The sequence below is a fragment of the Dipodomys spectabilis genome, unplaced genomic scaffold (assembly GCF_019054845.1).
Source record: "Dipodomys spectabilis isolate Male_0828 unplaced genomic scaffold, ASM1905484v1 ptg000394l, whole genome shotgun sequence".
In the NCBI taxonomy this organism is placed as follows: Eukaryota; Metazoa; Chordata; class Mammalia; order Rodentia; family Heteromyidae; genus Dipodomys; species Dipodomys spectabilis.
In genome coordinates, this window is record NW_024871071.1 from 387279 (window position 1) to 402233 (window position 14955).

Genomic DNA, 14955 nt, shown 5'->3' on the forward strand with positions numbered 1-14955 from the left:
ATTGATTGACCATAGATAGGGACCTCAAGTCAAGGAAAATAGTCTCCTATCCTTGAACTGTCTTTCACAACTGGAATGGTCCATAGGAATAACATAAGACTATATGGCTAGGGGAAAAAGATTCTGGTAAGAAAAGGCATTTTATTACTGGCTTCCTGTTCCTTGATCTGCTTTTGCTGACAAATAGGAATTGAACATCTATCTATGTCTCCAGGAGAGTCAAGTTCATGGCAGAAAGTAGAATGGAAGTTTCCAAGGTCAGGGGAAGAGACACAGAGACAGATTATTTAATAGTTACAGGATTTTGGTTAAGGAAAAAGAGAATGTTTTGAGTGTAATGGTAATGGTAATTACACAAAATGTGAATGTGCTTCATTCCATGAACTATATGCTTACAATAGCAAAAACTGTTGTGAGTCACATTACTATATAGTAGAGAATGTACAAGGGACCTGGGTTCAATTACTGGGACCAAAAACAAGAAAGGTTAAAAATAATAAAACTTATGCATATTTTATAAAAAAACTTTAAAATTTGAAATAAAAATAGACTTTAACACTGACCAAAAATTCTACCTTTTAATAATCTGGAGAACACAAAGAAAACAATAGATGTGAAAAATAACCTTTTTTTCAGGAGATTTTTATTAGTAAAATTATTTTATTGATATTCAATATTAAAATAAAAATAAATATTAACCTAACATTCTAAAAGCTGGATACCAGGATAAAATAATTTTCATCTTAATTTAGAGCCTTCAAATATGAGCAACTAGTTGATTCTACTAAACATGTTAAAGTATAAACATTACAGTTTTTAAAAATAATTCTAAGTTAGTACAACACAGTAAAAGCACATACAGTCCCCCAAAGGAGAAAGCAAATGGCTTTTCATTTTAATCAAAGAATGATTCAGCCAGGAAATTAGAGATTATAGGACACAAAACAAATAATGAATGCAGTCACATCCCACTCCTCATATCCACATGCACAGTCTCAACTTAACCTACCTTCAACAAGAACCTACTCCAAGCCAGACCCCACACTGGCTACACTGAGATGGGTATTGGATAAGACCTAGGCTCTGATCTCTAGGGGCTCACAGCCTATCACAAACTGAGAAACACATGTTCAGATGAAATGGGCAGACTGAGAAAGTGCTCAGTCCAGAGGAAACTGACCACGGCTAACTGGAAAAACTTCTATAAGAGGGAAGTTACAAAATTATCTCTGATGAGGAATAGCAGAGGATGGCCTGGAGAATGAGGGATCTGGGAGCAGCACTGACATGTGGACTCTGGCTCTGCTTCAACACCAATGCATTTTGAAGGGTCAGGAGAAGGTGAAATATAAGGAGGGAAAATGTGTCCTTTGCTATGCACCAGCCTTTGCCCTGCCTATCCTAAACTTGTCTGAGTACTGAGTAGGTATTGTTCTATGTTGACATCTGCAATAATCTCAAATTTAACAAAGGAGTTGAAAATTACAGCTTTGAGGTACAATATGAAAAAAGGATAGCCCATTTAATAACTGTGCAGCTTTAGACCTGTGCATCTATTTATTGTTTTTTGTTTGGAGAGGGAGACTTTTGAAGAACTGCCCAAATCAATGGTAATTTGTGAGAGGCCTAATATTGCGGTATGGCAAATTTTAAACTCAGAGTCCTACCCAGAAACCTTTGTAACTGAGTGAGTGAGTGAGTGGGTGTCTGGGAAGCAGACAAACTTACCTGTTTGCCCTGCACTAAAACATTAGTAATGGATGGGGCCAGGCTGTCCACTACTTTACTTAAAAGACTTGCTGCACGGCGTACAACCGACCTGAGGGCAAAGAAGAGAGCAGGCCAGATGTTCACAAATCTAAAAGATGATGAATGGGGTCCCTGATTGGAGAGCCTTACAAACATACACAGCTGGGTCTTCATGTAATTATTTGGAGGAAACATTAAGTCCAAGATATGGAACCTAATATTGGAAGTATTCCAGATTGTAAGACCATCTAGAATTAAGAAGGGATGGCCCCTTGCCCTCATCACTGCCACAAAGCTTTACCAATTGGTGACATCATTTGCAAAGAACGGGAGCTTCTTTCATTGGGCTGGGGCAGGAGAGTCTAGGGAGGAATTAAGTGGATCCTTTGATTTTGCATGATCAAATCAATTTATAAATCTATCACTAGTAGATGTGAATTGTAACTACCACCACTTTAAATAATGATTTTTTTAGTCCCTAGATAATGAAATCACTAGATTAAAGGACTCACTTAGTACTAAATAATAGAAAGTGCTCCAATGAAATACCAGGAGCTCCTTTTTCTTTATAAAGCCAGAATGTTAGTAGAAAGAATTCACACTGCTATTTTTACATTCCTGAAACTCTTAGAATGTAGGAAGAACAGATTTTAAAAGAAATATAGCACATGCAATAAATAAGACATTATTTCCCCTCAATAGTAAAAATTCATGTGAAACATGTAGGTAGAAAAAATAAAATAATGTACAGGTTTTAATTAGTATTAAAATTGCATTTTAGGATATCCATGGAAGCGAGCCTATAAAAAGCATCCCTCTTTCTTCATTTTAACATAAATAAAAGAAGAAAAGTAAGCCAATCATTGATAGTTAGGAAAGCAGTTTCTACTTCTAGAAAAGCTTTCATCCCCACACTTTAACCTGTAGAGTACAAAGCCCACACATTTCAAGCAGCTTGAGTTTCCAAATTCTGTTATGTTACCTGTTTCCCATGTACCAGAAAAGTAGTAATGTGTGGGGCTATAGAGGAAGAAAATTTCTGGGTAAATGCAGCCCCGTAGCGCACGGCCAACCTGGGGGTATCAGTGGAAAGCCATGAAAGGGAAAATAGAATGAATAAAACTTCCAGGAATTTGTTCTCTTAAACATAACAGTCAGCATTCTAAGAATTTGCTAGTTAATGGCTCATCCAAAATACAAGTATAATGCAGAAAGCAAGAACAGATTTTCTTGGCTAAAAGTAAGATTACAGACAATATTTGAAATATATTTGAAATATCTATTGGCTTGTAAGCCTTGCTGTACTGAAAATTAAGGGTAGAAACATGAGTTATTTAAACCATAAAATTATTATATTATTTCTTCCAGGTAGGGAAGGCATGCTTACTATTAAGGGATTGTTTTGTCTAGTTTCCTTATTTTAGAGATTAGAGAAAGTTAAGGAAATAGTGGTCATTAAAAATAAAAAAAAACCCATATCCTTACTTTCAACATTTGTTAGATTCTGTTAATGAAACTGTTAGAATTGTACCAAAATGCAGATTGTGCATTTAGACATACCTTCCTCCTCATTGTGAATTTAGAAATCTCTCACTAAATTTCCTTTTTTTTTTTTTTTTTTAAATCTCTGGGAAGAGATAACCTCTGTAGAAGAAAGTATTTTTTCAAAAAAAAACCACAGTAGCTGGGTGCCTGTGGCTCATGCTTATACTCCTAACAACTCAGGAGGCTGAGATCTGAGGATGGAAGTTTGAAGCCACCTTGGGCAGGACAGTCCATGAGACTCTTATCTCCAATTAAATCAGAGAAAAAGCTGGGATGGATCTGTGGCTCCACTGTCCACTCAGGAACAGTGCTCAGGCCCAGAGCTCAAGCCATTGGGTTTCATCCACCAATTGTGGACTTAGTGAATAAAAAAACTACCTTGTATTCTTTTCCCTTGGAATTAGATTAGTCATGGTCTCTTTTCAGGGCCTTTATAATTACAGACAGCTATAATATTAGGACCTTGTTGGGACAGTCTTAATCCCTCTGGGGCTCTTTACTCTCAGATATTTTTCTTTAGTGTCTTTGGATACTATGCTATAGGCATAGCCTTAGAAAGTAGGAAATCACAGTGCTCTTATCTCAGTCTTGATTTATGATAAATAATCATCTTTAAGGCTGGACTGTTATCTTCAGGTTAATGAATATGACAATACAAAAATATAACATAATGACAAGGACACTAATACAAACCAAAGCTTTTTGCTGCCGGCTCTTCTATAGACTCTCTCAATGTGATCAGAAACAGTACCTAGACATTGGACAATAGAGTGCTGGTTGAGGAAAGCTTTAAGATTAAACATATAGCATTTATTCCCCTTTAGAAATCATTCATAAATTTTCATTTTGTTCCTCTAGTGCTGTGATACCCCTTAATTAATCTTCTGAACTGACATACATAACCCAAACTATACATTGTAAATGTCCCAGCATCTATACTTCTTTACTCTGAATTTATGATTTGATTAAAATGTCATTTATTGAAATTTAGTTCTTTTCTTATTTAGAAATATAATCTAAGCTCTTAAATAAAAAGTTTATTTTAACTTACTGTAGAAAATAGGAAAATAGAATACAACAAAACAGTATAGACTCTAAATATAATGATGCTTCAAGTGCTTGTCCAATGAAAGTGTACTAAGGCCCTTTTCTTTATGGGACTTTTAGTACTACGTGCTAGATCTCAAAACTACACCCCTGGGCTTCACTCTTGAGCCACATTTAACATGTGATTTGTTCTCATAACTGGTTTTATAGGAAATAAACAATGTGACAAGACAGAGCATATAAGACAATAAAGGTGAAGAACAATTCCTTTAACATTTTCCTCTCAACTAATGTTTACAGCCTCTTATTAAATTAGATAAAATTATGTTCATATTCTGTAGATGCTTGTGATTTTCAATGTAGCACAGGGTTCGCCGATTTATAACTTTTCGAGTCTTAAATATCCAAGTAAAAGATGAACATTGTCACCAAAGTTATAAAATGGTTTAAAATGAATTACTTCAACATTTTATTATAAACTACACATATACACACTACATATACATAAACTATATATACACACACATATAGTTTAAAAGCAACATTAAATAATTAATCTGAATTCTAAGTCCTTAATGAAATGTTTAATTTTTAAATTCTTTGTTTTCATTTAGCCAAAGTTTAAATATCAAATGACTATCTCTGGTATAATTATTATTCTGTTTATATGTAGCTTTAAGAATAATTAGAAACATGAAGGGTTGTATATGAAATTTGCTTAGTAATATTCAAGGTTGCCTCTGCTATAATAATGCAAGAACTATTGGACTTCATTTGAATAAATAACTATGTTTAGCTCATTACTAGAACTATAACATTATTAATTTCACTGGTATTTAGAACAATATCTTCATTCCAATCAAACCAACATGCTCCTTTGAACAGAGCATTTCAAGATAAGCCAAAAAATCTGATAGCTAAAAATTAAGTACTTGAAAAATACTCTGTTAATTCTATACTATTAAATGCCCAAAGAAAATCATGATGGAGACCTCAAAAATTCCTTATAATAGTAACTCTCCATATAAGTGTGGACTTCAGGGATAATTTGGTTTCATCCTTAATGCAGACTGAATACATGATTAGAAATGATTTATTTATTTTATTAACTTCAGAGAACAATTCTACTAAATGCCACGTTACATTCCAAATGGTTGCTATAGGACCTAATTTTTATAGACATAACTACTCAATATTATTCTTCAAAAATCACATTAAATAAAACTGGAAATAGAAGCAGTCAATAAACAACTATGGAGTCATCAGAGGTTAATAGTCACAGACAGAATTCAAGTTCCAGCACCACTGAAACAATCAGAGAAACAATCAAGCATCACTGCATGAAAGCTATTTAGGAGCTCATATATCAAAGTGTTCATTCTACTCTAGGGTGTGAATGAACATTTTCCATTAAAAAAGGGGGGAGGTTTAATGGAGGAGGAAATAACATTTTAGTGGGCATTTTATATGCATATCTGATAAGTGTTCAGGGATAGGTTCTATTGAAAATGTTCTCCAGAAGAGCATGTACTCTTACCTTCCATTGTGATGAAGTTGGGACCTTCTCTTTTGAGTAGTATGCCCAGCAGGATGGTCTGGCTGGCCAGACAACCACAGTCCTGAAAATAAAAATCAGTATGAGGAACTGAGATGAAACAAATTTAAGGTGAGCCTCAGGGAATAACTAGTCCCCAAACCATATAATTTAGAGTGGAAGTGAGAGAAGATAAAACTCCATTGATAACAAGCATGAGATGCTTGTTACACAAGTATTTATTTAGAGATTTGAAGACAGAAGTTAGCTAAGCTGGTTTCATGAGGTAGGAGGTTTTAATAATCAATTTTCCCAGGAAACAAGATAAGCAATGGGCAGAAACTATTCTGTCTATAAGCATTAACAGTGATAATGCCATACTCTGAGACTTTGCCAAATCATTTAACCACTACCATTTTCTTAAAAAAAAAAAACAACAACACAATTTTATTATCTTGCAGTTATGTAGTTCAAAGTCTGAAATAAGTTTCACTGGACTATAATTAAGGTGTTAGCATCTGCATCCCGCCTGGAAGCAGCTTCTAGGGAGAGTCATTTCCCTACAAACACCTTCTCTGTTTTCTTACCTCTTATACCTTCTATCAGCTCATCATGTTCCTTGGCTAGTGTCTGTCTCCACACCCCCTGCAAAGCTGGCAACCATGAGTGGAATCTTCTGCTTCACTGACATTAGAGCTTCTGTATCCCCCTTTCATGTTTAATGATCCTTGTGACTATGTTAGGCCCATCTAATAATCTTCCTCTTTTAAAGTCATCTGGTTAACATCATCAAATTCATCTACTACAATGATTTCCCTTTACAGTGGCTGGGATTAAGGCAATAAATGTCTTTAGAAGAACATGTCCAGTGACTCCAATGTGTAATAAAGATGAAAACAACTGTTTTACTCATAGAAGACAGACTAAAATGGCATCATAAAGAAACTGGAGGCACACTGAAAACTTGATATGAGGTTAGGGCAAGGAGGTAGAGAAGAGACAAGTCAGCCTTTTGGATTTCATATAGTTGCAAGAACTTATGAGGTGGGGATCAAGTTGTCACCTGAGTTATTCTAATCATAAATCATTATCATCATCATCATCATCATCATCATCATCACACCTCCTCTTCCTCCTCCTTCTTGTTTTCTTCTTGTGTGCTAGTCCTGGGGCTTTAACTCAAGGAGGGCCTGAGTGCTATCCCTGTGTTTTTTTGCTCAAGGTTAGCACTCTACCACTTGAGCCAGAGCTCCACTTCCCACCTTTTGGTGTTAATTGCACCTAAGAGTCTCATGGAAGAAGAGTCTTATGGACTTTCCTTCCCAGGTTGGTTTTGAATTGTGATCCTCGGATTCTGGCAACCTAAGTAGCTAGAATTTCAGGTGTGAGCCACTGGCACCTAACTACTGTATTCTTAATTTTACTTATTTGTAAATGGGAGACCATACTGACATCAACCTATTGTGAAGAGATGTGCATGAGAGGTGGAGACATGTATTATATATGTATTATATATTTCAGGGCATTGCGCTATGTGTTTTATGACTATTATATTGTATTCACACTTACTCGGATCTATATACTATGGATTAATACCAAAGACTGATGACATCTGGAAGGATATGTACCTAGTTTATGTGTGTAAATCTGTATGGTCCACATAAGATGCCACAATTTTCATATTTATACCAGTAGGCTTTCACATCTTTGAATAAGTACTACATGCTACTCACACTCTTCTTTTTTTTAAAAATGTAAATAATCTTAAGAAAGTTAAAACATTAGATTGCTAAAATATCCTTATGATGCAGTCAGAGGTCTGTTCTCCTCAGTGACAGGAGAGAAAAAGCAAGCCTGGGACCTAAACAGTAAAAGCAGGATGGGAACATGAAAGGAAGAAAAGAGGAAATTGAAAGAAAAATCTGGAGAAGCCGGGCACCAGTGGCTCATGCCTGTAATCCTAGCTATTCAGGAGGCTGAGATCTGAAGATCACAGTTCAAAGCCAGCCCGGGCAGGAAAGTCTGTGAGACTCTTATCTCCAATAAACCACTACAAAACTGGAAATGGCATTGTAACTCAAGCCGTAGAGCATTCCGTGAGCTGAAGAGCTGAGGGATAGCGTCCAAGCCCAGAGTTCAAGCCCCAAAAAAAAAAAAAAATCCGGAGACCTCAAAGGCAATGCCATTGCCTTAACACATACAATCCCACTCATCTCTACTCCTTAAGACAATCACACTTAAGACAAAAAAGCATCTCTCTGCTCTGAGTGTACAGTGGCCATCTACATCTAGATTGCCTGCCACCTTCTTTGAGAGGATAGAAAGATATTAGGCCTAACTGGTTGTTCCTATCTGGCAATCTCACACAGGGCCTTGTGGAAATTGCATCTCTCTCACATTCAGCTTTTGAAGAATTTCCTGGGTTGATTTGTTTTTCCATTCACTAATGGTGATGCTTGGTTGTTGTTTCAGTTCAGGGCCATCAGGGGTACTGCTTTGTCTTTTAACTTTTGAATGTTTGGGAAATTCTAGTTCTTCAAAACTCTTAAATTCCGGAAGCCTAGAAATTAAAACATAATGTTTCAGATTTTTTCTTTTTCAAATGTGATCTTAAGAGATGCAAAAACAAAATTAAACCAAAGGGACTTACTCGTCTGTGTTACTGATTCTTAGAAAGTCAAGTTGTTCTACTACAGCTCCAGATATTAGCGTCTGAAATGTGAGGAGAAAAGATGAAAAACTCTTATATTCATTAGGCCATATTCTGTGGTCTGTGCACAAACAAATTTTTTTTATTGGTCAAGTACTGGTGGCTCATGCCTGTAATCCTAGCTACTCAGGAGGCTGAAATCTGAGGATTGTGGTTCAAAGCCAGCCCGAGCAGGAAAGTCTGTGAGACTCTTATCTCCAATAAACCACCAGAAAACCAGAAGTGGTGCTGTGGCTCAAGTGGTAGAGCATTCACCTTGAGCTGAAGAGCTGAGGGACAGTGCCCAAGCCCAGAGTTCAAGCCCCATGACTGACCAAAAAAATTGTTATTATAAAGTTGATATACAGTTATACAAGTTAGATTAAGAGTATATATACTTTTTTGCAAGTAATACTTCAAAAGGAAAAAAAGTTACTTGAGTACAACAAATATACTTCCTTATATAAGCATTCTAAAACTCAAAAGGCTTCTACAAACAAAATCGAATAGAATATATACACCTATAAATGAAATATATGCATCAAGTAACAGATCCACAAATCATACAAATAAGAAGGAAGGTCAACATTAGATAAACTCTCTGTTCTTAGAATTTTAGCATTTAATAAATGTTGATTTTTAACCCAAGGCCTTTGTGTATATGCTATGTAAGTGCTCTGTCACTGAGATACACTGCCACCCCTATAGTTACTTATTTAAAGTTGTAAATTATAATAATTCAGTGTTGATTTGAATAAAATAATTGGGATTCTTAAATAGTTTGGGAAAAAGATAATACCAATTACACTTGGTTTCTACTAGTTTGGAAGGCTATTTCAGGGCCATTCAATGGTGAGATACTACAGTCTTCCCTTTCCATGATCACAATGGCAATGCATTCTTAAGCTGAAGTTTTTCTCCATTCTGGCACATAGCAATCTGTATTTGGTCATTTTATTTTCCATTAGTTCTTGATCCTAAGTTAGGTAGGCTAAATAGTGAGAAGTGAACTATACCATATAGTGATCCATAGGATTATCAGACAATTCTTTGATTAAGACTATTATTTCAAGTGTAAAGAAATAGCTACAGGAAAGTTGACTGTTTGTAAACCATTAAGAGGTGTGTTATCTTCTTCTCTGAGTAGAAATGCACAAATAATGCAAGATATCTGCTTATAGATGGCAAAATGGACATATTCCAGCAATTACTCTAAAGTTTCCATGCAGAGTATGAGTGAAAAAGGCCAAATATACAACCTACCTGCATGTTTCATGTGGCTCAGCTACAGTCAGGTCAGCTGAGGAACAGGGTCTGTGCCTGGGTAGACAGTAGTGCTGAGCATAACTGAGGTTTGCTAAATGATAGTTCCTAACAATCAGGCTCACATCTATACATTTGCTCTTTGGTAAACTAATTTGTTAGATATTTACTAAGCAATTACCATATGCCTGGCTATCTTCAGTGTTGAAAATTAACATGTACAAATTATTAAAAATATTTGCCTTTTTGAAACTGACTTTATAGGTACATGTAGAGGGAAGAAAGCAACTTATATATTCTTCAGATAATGATACAAAATAGAAAAATAAGTATTAAATAAAATAAGAATGGTAGGGAACACAGAATTCCACTTTGTATATGTACCACATTTTCTTGATCCATTCATCTAATAAGGGACATTTGTATATGGAAACCTTTGCTGAAGAACCTTGCTGGAGCTCACTGGAGGCCTGGGTTTGAAGGTTATACCAGTCCCCTGGTTGCTTCCTCTCTGCTTCTATTTGCCATGAGTAGCTCCACATGTTCCTACTGCCATGATGTTTTGCACAAGTACATGGGGCCAAGTGATCTCTGAAACTTTCTTCAGTTGTTTATGTCAGCTATTTTGGCCAAGAGTGACAAAAGCTAACTAATATAGCAGGTCAGAGATGTAGGTTTAGACTATGGGACTTAGACTAGTTAAAGGATTTGGGGTTCTACTTTGTATGAAAGAAATCACAGAAACTTACAATCTGTGTCATAATCTAACTGCTTATGCCAGCTGACTTGTCTTTAATAGTAACTTAGGAGATTGAAAAGTTTGGTGAGAGATGATGGTAGCTTGGATCCTGTTTAAGGTAACAGGTAGTGGTCAGATTCTGGATATAACTGAGGGTACAAGACAACAGGATTTAATAATGGAGTATAGTGCTGAAGACCCTGTTGTCAATTGGTAGGAGAAATGTCCTACTAACAAGCATCAGAACTTAAGTTCAATATCCAGTACTACACTACCCCTATCCCCAAAAATATTACAATGTAGATCTGAAAGAAAGACTCATAGCCTCATGTATACAATGTCTTCTGTTTGCTTGAAGAAGTCATGCCAAGTCATTTGAACTGTATGCCATAAAGGTGTGGGTAAAGTACATCCTGAGATGTTCATATGGCACTAAACTGCCTAACAATACAATTGTCATAATATTCCCATTATTATGGGACGGCTATGGTTTTCTTTTTGATAAAATACCTTTTATTTCTTTTGATGGGTCTCAGATTTGAACTCAAGGCTTTGACCTTGCCAGGCAGGTATTTTTATCAGAGTTGCACCTCCAGGACCTTTATTTTTTTAGTGGCCAGTTTTTAATATATATTTTTATTGTAAAGAAACTGTACAAAGGGGTTACAGTTACATGAGTATGGTAATGATATATTTCCTATAGAACGTTGTTACACCCTCCTTTGTTTTTCCCTTACCATCCCTTCCCTCTTCTCCTCCCCAACACCACCCTGAAGCTGTAAAGTTCATTTTCAACATAATGTTTTGTATATCTCATTGTTACAATGGGTCAACCTGTATCCTTATTTCAGCATTTTGTTATTTCCCCTCCCCAAATTAGAAAAATTTATATACAAGATGCAAGGTACTGGAAGCAAATACAGTGAAAACAGGGGTTATACCATGAGGAAAGAATATATAAAAGTAACAACAACAACAAAAAAAAACAGATAGTACATTAAAAACAACAGCAAGAAAGATTAAACTTCTTGTGTCCCTATCTTGGGGTTCATTTCGCTTAGTATCATCCTATGTGGTCATATGTACATAGCTTTTGACCTTTTCTGCTTATCCTAGTCATATACTAGTTATTGCAAATAAGGGAAACCATGGGACCTATGGCTTACTTCACTTAATATGATTTTTTCTAAGTCTTTCCATTTCCTAACAAATGGGGCAATGTCATTCTTTCTGATGGAGGCATAGAATTCCATTGTATGGAAATACCACATTTTCTTGATCCATTGATCTATTGAGGGGCATATGGGTTGGTTCCATATCTTAGCTATGGTGAATAATGCTGCGATAAACATAGTTGTGCTGGTAGCTTTAATATGGTCTTGTTTGTGACCATCTAGGTAAATTTTGCTGGCCATTTTTGAGACAAAGTCCTGCTTCTTGCCAAGGAACACATTTAGAACTGCAATCTATCTAATCTCAGCCTTCCTTGGAACTTTTTAATCTTACCACAACTGAGATTCCATATATGTACTAGCTCACAAACTTTTGTCTAATCTGGCCTTGAATAGTAATTCTCTTTTTCTCTCCTTCTCAAGTAGCTAGGACTTTAGGTGTGAGCTATTGGTACCTGGCTGGATAAAGGGCTTTAACTTTTAAAAAGGAAAGAAGGCAAAATGAACATGGATGATGAACTTCTATTTATATTTTTAAATGCAAGATTATTAGAAGTATGAAGAACAAACTATTGATCTCTCTCTCTCCTCCAACTTCTGAAGTTCAACAAAAAATGGAAGTAAAGATGAATAATTAAGAGGACATTCAACTATGTTGCTTCAAGGGCAGTGATTAAAGTCCATGTGCTCAAATATAAGAAGCATGGACTGACTCAGGAGTAAGAAACCATTAGTTCTAGCCTTCTTGCTGCAGTAACTCTGCAGTAACTAGTCTTAAGATGGAAGACAATGAAAGGGTTCCAGTTTGCACCTTATGAGACACTTTTGTGAATTACCTCAAGGTCTTGATCAACTTGAGCTTTGTGTATACTGATATTGGTGGAGAGTTTTCCAATTTCAGATGAAAAAAGGAATATCTGTCCAACCTCAAAATTTTATGCTGTGCTTGACATTAAAAAGGAAATAAAATGAGAAATCTTTAATTTATTGCCTTAATAGAAAAAAGTACTACTTTTTATATTGCTTTTATAATTTGTCTAAAACTCTTCAATGAAATGTAAACTCCCTAAGATATGGCAGAATATTAAATTCTAAACCAAAGTAATTTTAAAATTAAATTTAGCTCAGAAATAAGGACTTGTTAACATCAAACACTGACAGTTACCATGTGCTAAAATGAAAGTCTGAAAGAATTTGGATTCTTTTTAAAATTATAGTAGATTACCAGGTACCTGTGGCTCATGCCAGTAATTCTAGAACCTGAAGAGGTTGAGATTTAAGAATCATTGTTTGAAGCCAGCCCAAGTTAGAAAGTCCATGACACTCTTATCTCCAATTAAACACTAAGAAAGCCAGAAGTGGAGCTGTGGCTCAAGTGGTAGAGCACTAGCTTTGAGGAACAAAAGCTCAGGGACAGTATCCAGGCCCTGAGTTTAAGCCACAGAATCAGAATACACACAAATAAATATCATTCAAAATATAATAGAAATTTTTATGGCTTTTAATATAAAATCATCGAATCCACTTGAAATGTATTTGTGTGTGATATGAAAATAAATGTAATTAATTTTTAATCAAATGTGCATAAAATATCTACAAAAGACTATCAGTGTATGAAGCAAGTTCTTGGATCACATCCTGTTTTATGCACCTGTATGTATGGTGAGGGCAACACACCATGTCACAATAATAGTGTGCATGCACCACTAGTTCATATAAATCTCAGTCTTAATGACTTTAATGCTTATTTTGAACTTCTATTTTACTCTATTTAATAGCATGAAAGTTCTAATAACTTCTCTACTCATTATCGATTTTAGGAGGCTATGATATTGGGGCTTGAACTTAGGGCCTATTTCCAAGGCAGCTATTATTTTCCTAAACATATTGATTATAGCCATATGGAAGCCTATTTTTGCCAATACATGTATCATGTAGGACTGTTTCTAATATATTTGATTCTTCTTTCTTTTAGGTATTTGATCTTTTTGCCCCCTAACTTGCCTGGTAATTTTTTTTCCATCCGTTTGTGGGGCCTGAACTCTGGGCCTGGACGCTGTCCCTTAGCTCTTCAGCTCAAGGCTAGTGCTCTACCACTTGAGCCACAGCACCACTTCCGGCTTTTTTATTTTTGCTTATGTGGTGCTGAGGAATCGAACCAGGGCCTCATGCATGCAAGGCAAGCACTCTACCACTGAGCCACCTTCCCAGCTCCTTGCCTGGTAATTTTTAAATGCAAAAGAAAACAGTGCTCTGGGTATGGTGACAAATGTTGGTGATTTTAAGCACTTGGGAGGTGGGAGGAGAAGGGTCATGAGTTTGAAATCAACCTGGGATAAGTAATGAAATGTTGACTTAAACAACAAATCCAAACAAACAACAACAAACCCTACATTGTACATAAATAACTATAGCAGTACCTTGAAGATCTGAATGGTATTTTCTACTCTTTGTAAGGGGACTGAATCATCTTGTTTCATTTTATTCTTAAAGTACAGGCTTTCAAGAGGGTTTATCTTCTTATACTTTCAAGAGGGCTAGTTTTTAAATGAAAAAGATATAATATAGTCTTGCCATGGGGGTTACATGTGAGATAGTTTTATACATTACTACCACCATCAAAATAACCTTCCAAAAAAACAAAAAAACAAACCCAATATAGACATTGCATATATGACACTTAGAAATACTTTTAGAGTCCAGATGCTATTTTCTACTCTTTGTGAGAATTGAATTGCTTTGGATTCCCTTTTTTTTTTTTAATTCTTTATTGAGATTAAGTAATACATACATTTCACAATATTGTGGGATAGTGATACGTAGCTAAAGTCACAAACACATTTTAACATTCACAAGGCAAATTGTCATTATCATGGCCTATAAAGCTTGTGAACTCTACAAACTCCTTTCGATAGTATCACTTGAAAATAAGAGATAAAAAAATCCTTGTCTTTGGTGGGCCATGAAATTCAATTTTTGTCCTACTAGCTTTAGGGGAGTACCAAATGCTTGTTTAATTACCACTGAAATTCTGACCATGCTTCCAATACATCAATATGTTATTTTAGGAGAAACTAAGAGTTTGTAATGGATTATTTTTCCCCCTGCTATTTGGACTGGAATCCTCATTCAGCTTTCTTGCTCACCTAGTGGTCAAACTCTAGGCTTGACCCCAAAGCTAGTGGTCAATCTCTACCACTTGAGACATGCCTCCAGT

At 35.7% G+C, this 14955-nt stretch overlaps 1 protein-coding gene across 4 annotated transcripts in view; it reads right to left on the reverse strand.

Moving 5' to 3' along the window:
- The window catches only part of Phkb (phosphorylase kinase regulatory subunit beta), a 197549-nt gene that overhangs the window by 17996 nt on the left and 164598 nt on the right, over positions 1–14955 (reverse strand). For 3 of the 4 annotated variants that reach the window (XM_042667366.1, XM_042667369.1, XM_042667368.1), the window contains 5 exons: positions 8526–8587; positions 8273–8435; positions 5879–5960; positions 3988–4045; positions 1729–1819 (listed from right to left, as the gene is read on the reverse strand). In XM_042667366.1, the coding sequence (XP_042523300.1) occupies positions 1729–1819; positions 3988–4045; positions 5879–5960; positions 8273–8435; positions 8526–8587 (456 nt within the window). Of the gene's footprint in view, positions 1–1728; positions 1820–2731; positions 2823–3987; positions 4046–5878; positions 5961–8272; positions 8436–8525; positions 8588–14955 lie in introns of all 4 variants that reach the window. The other variant, XM_042667367.1, reaches the window with a different exon arrangement.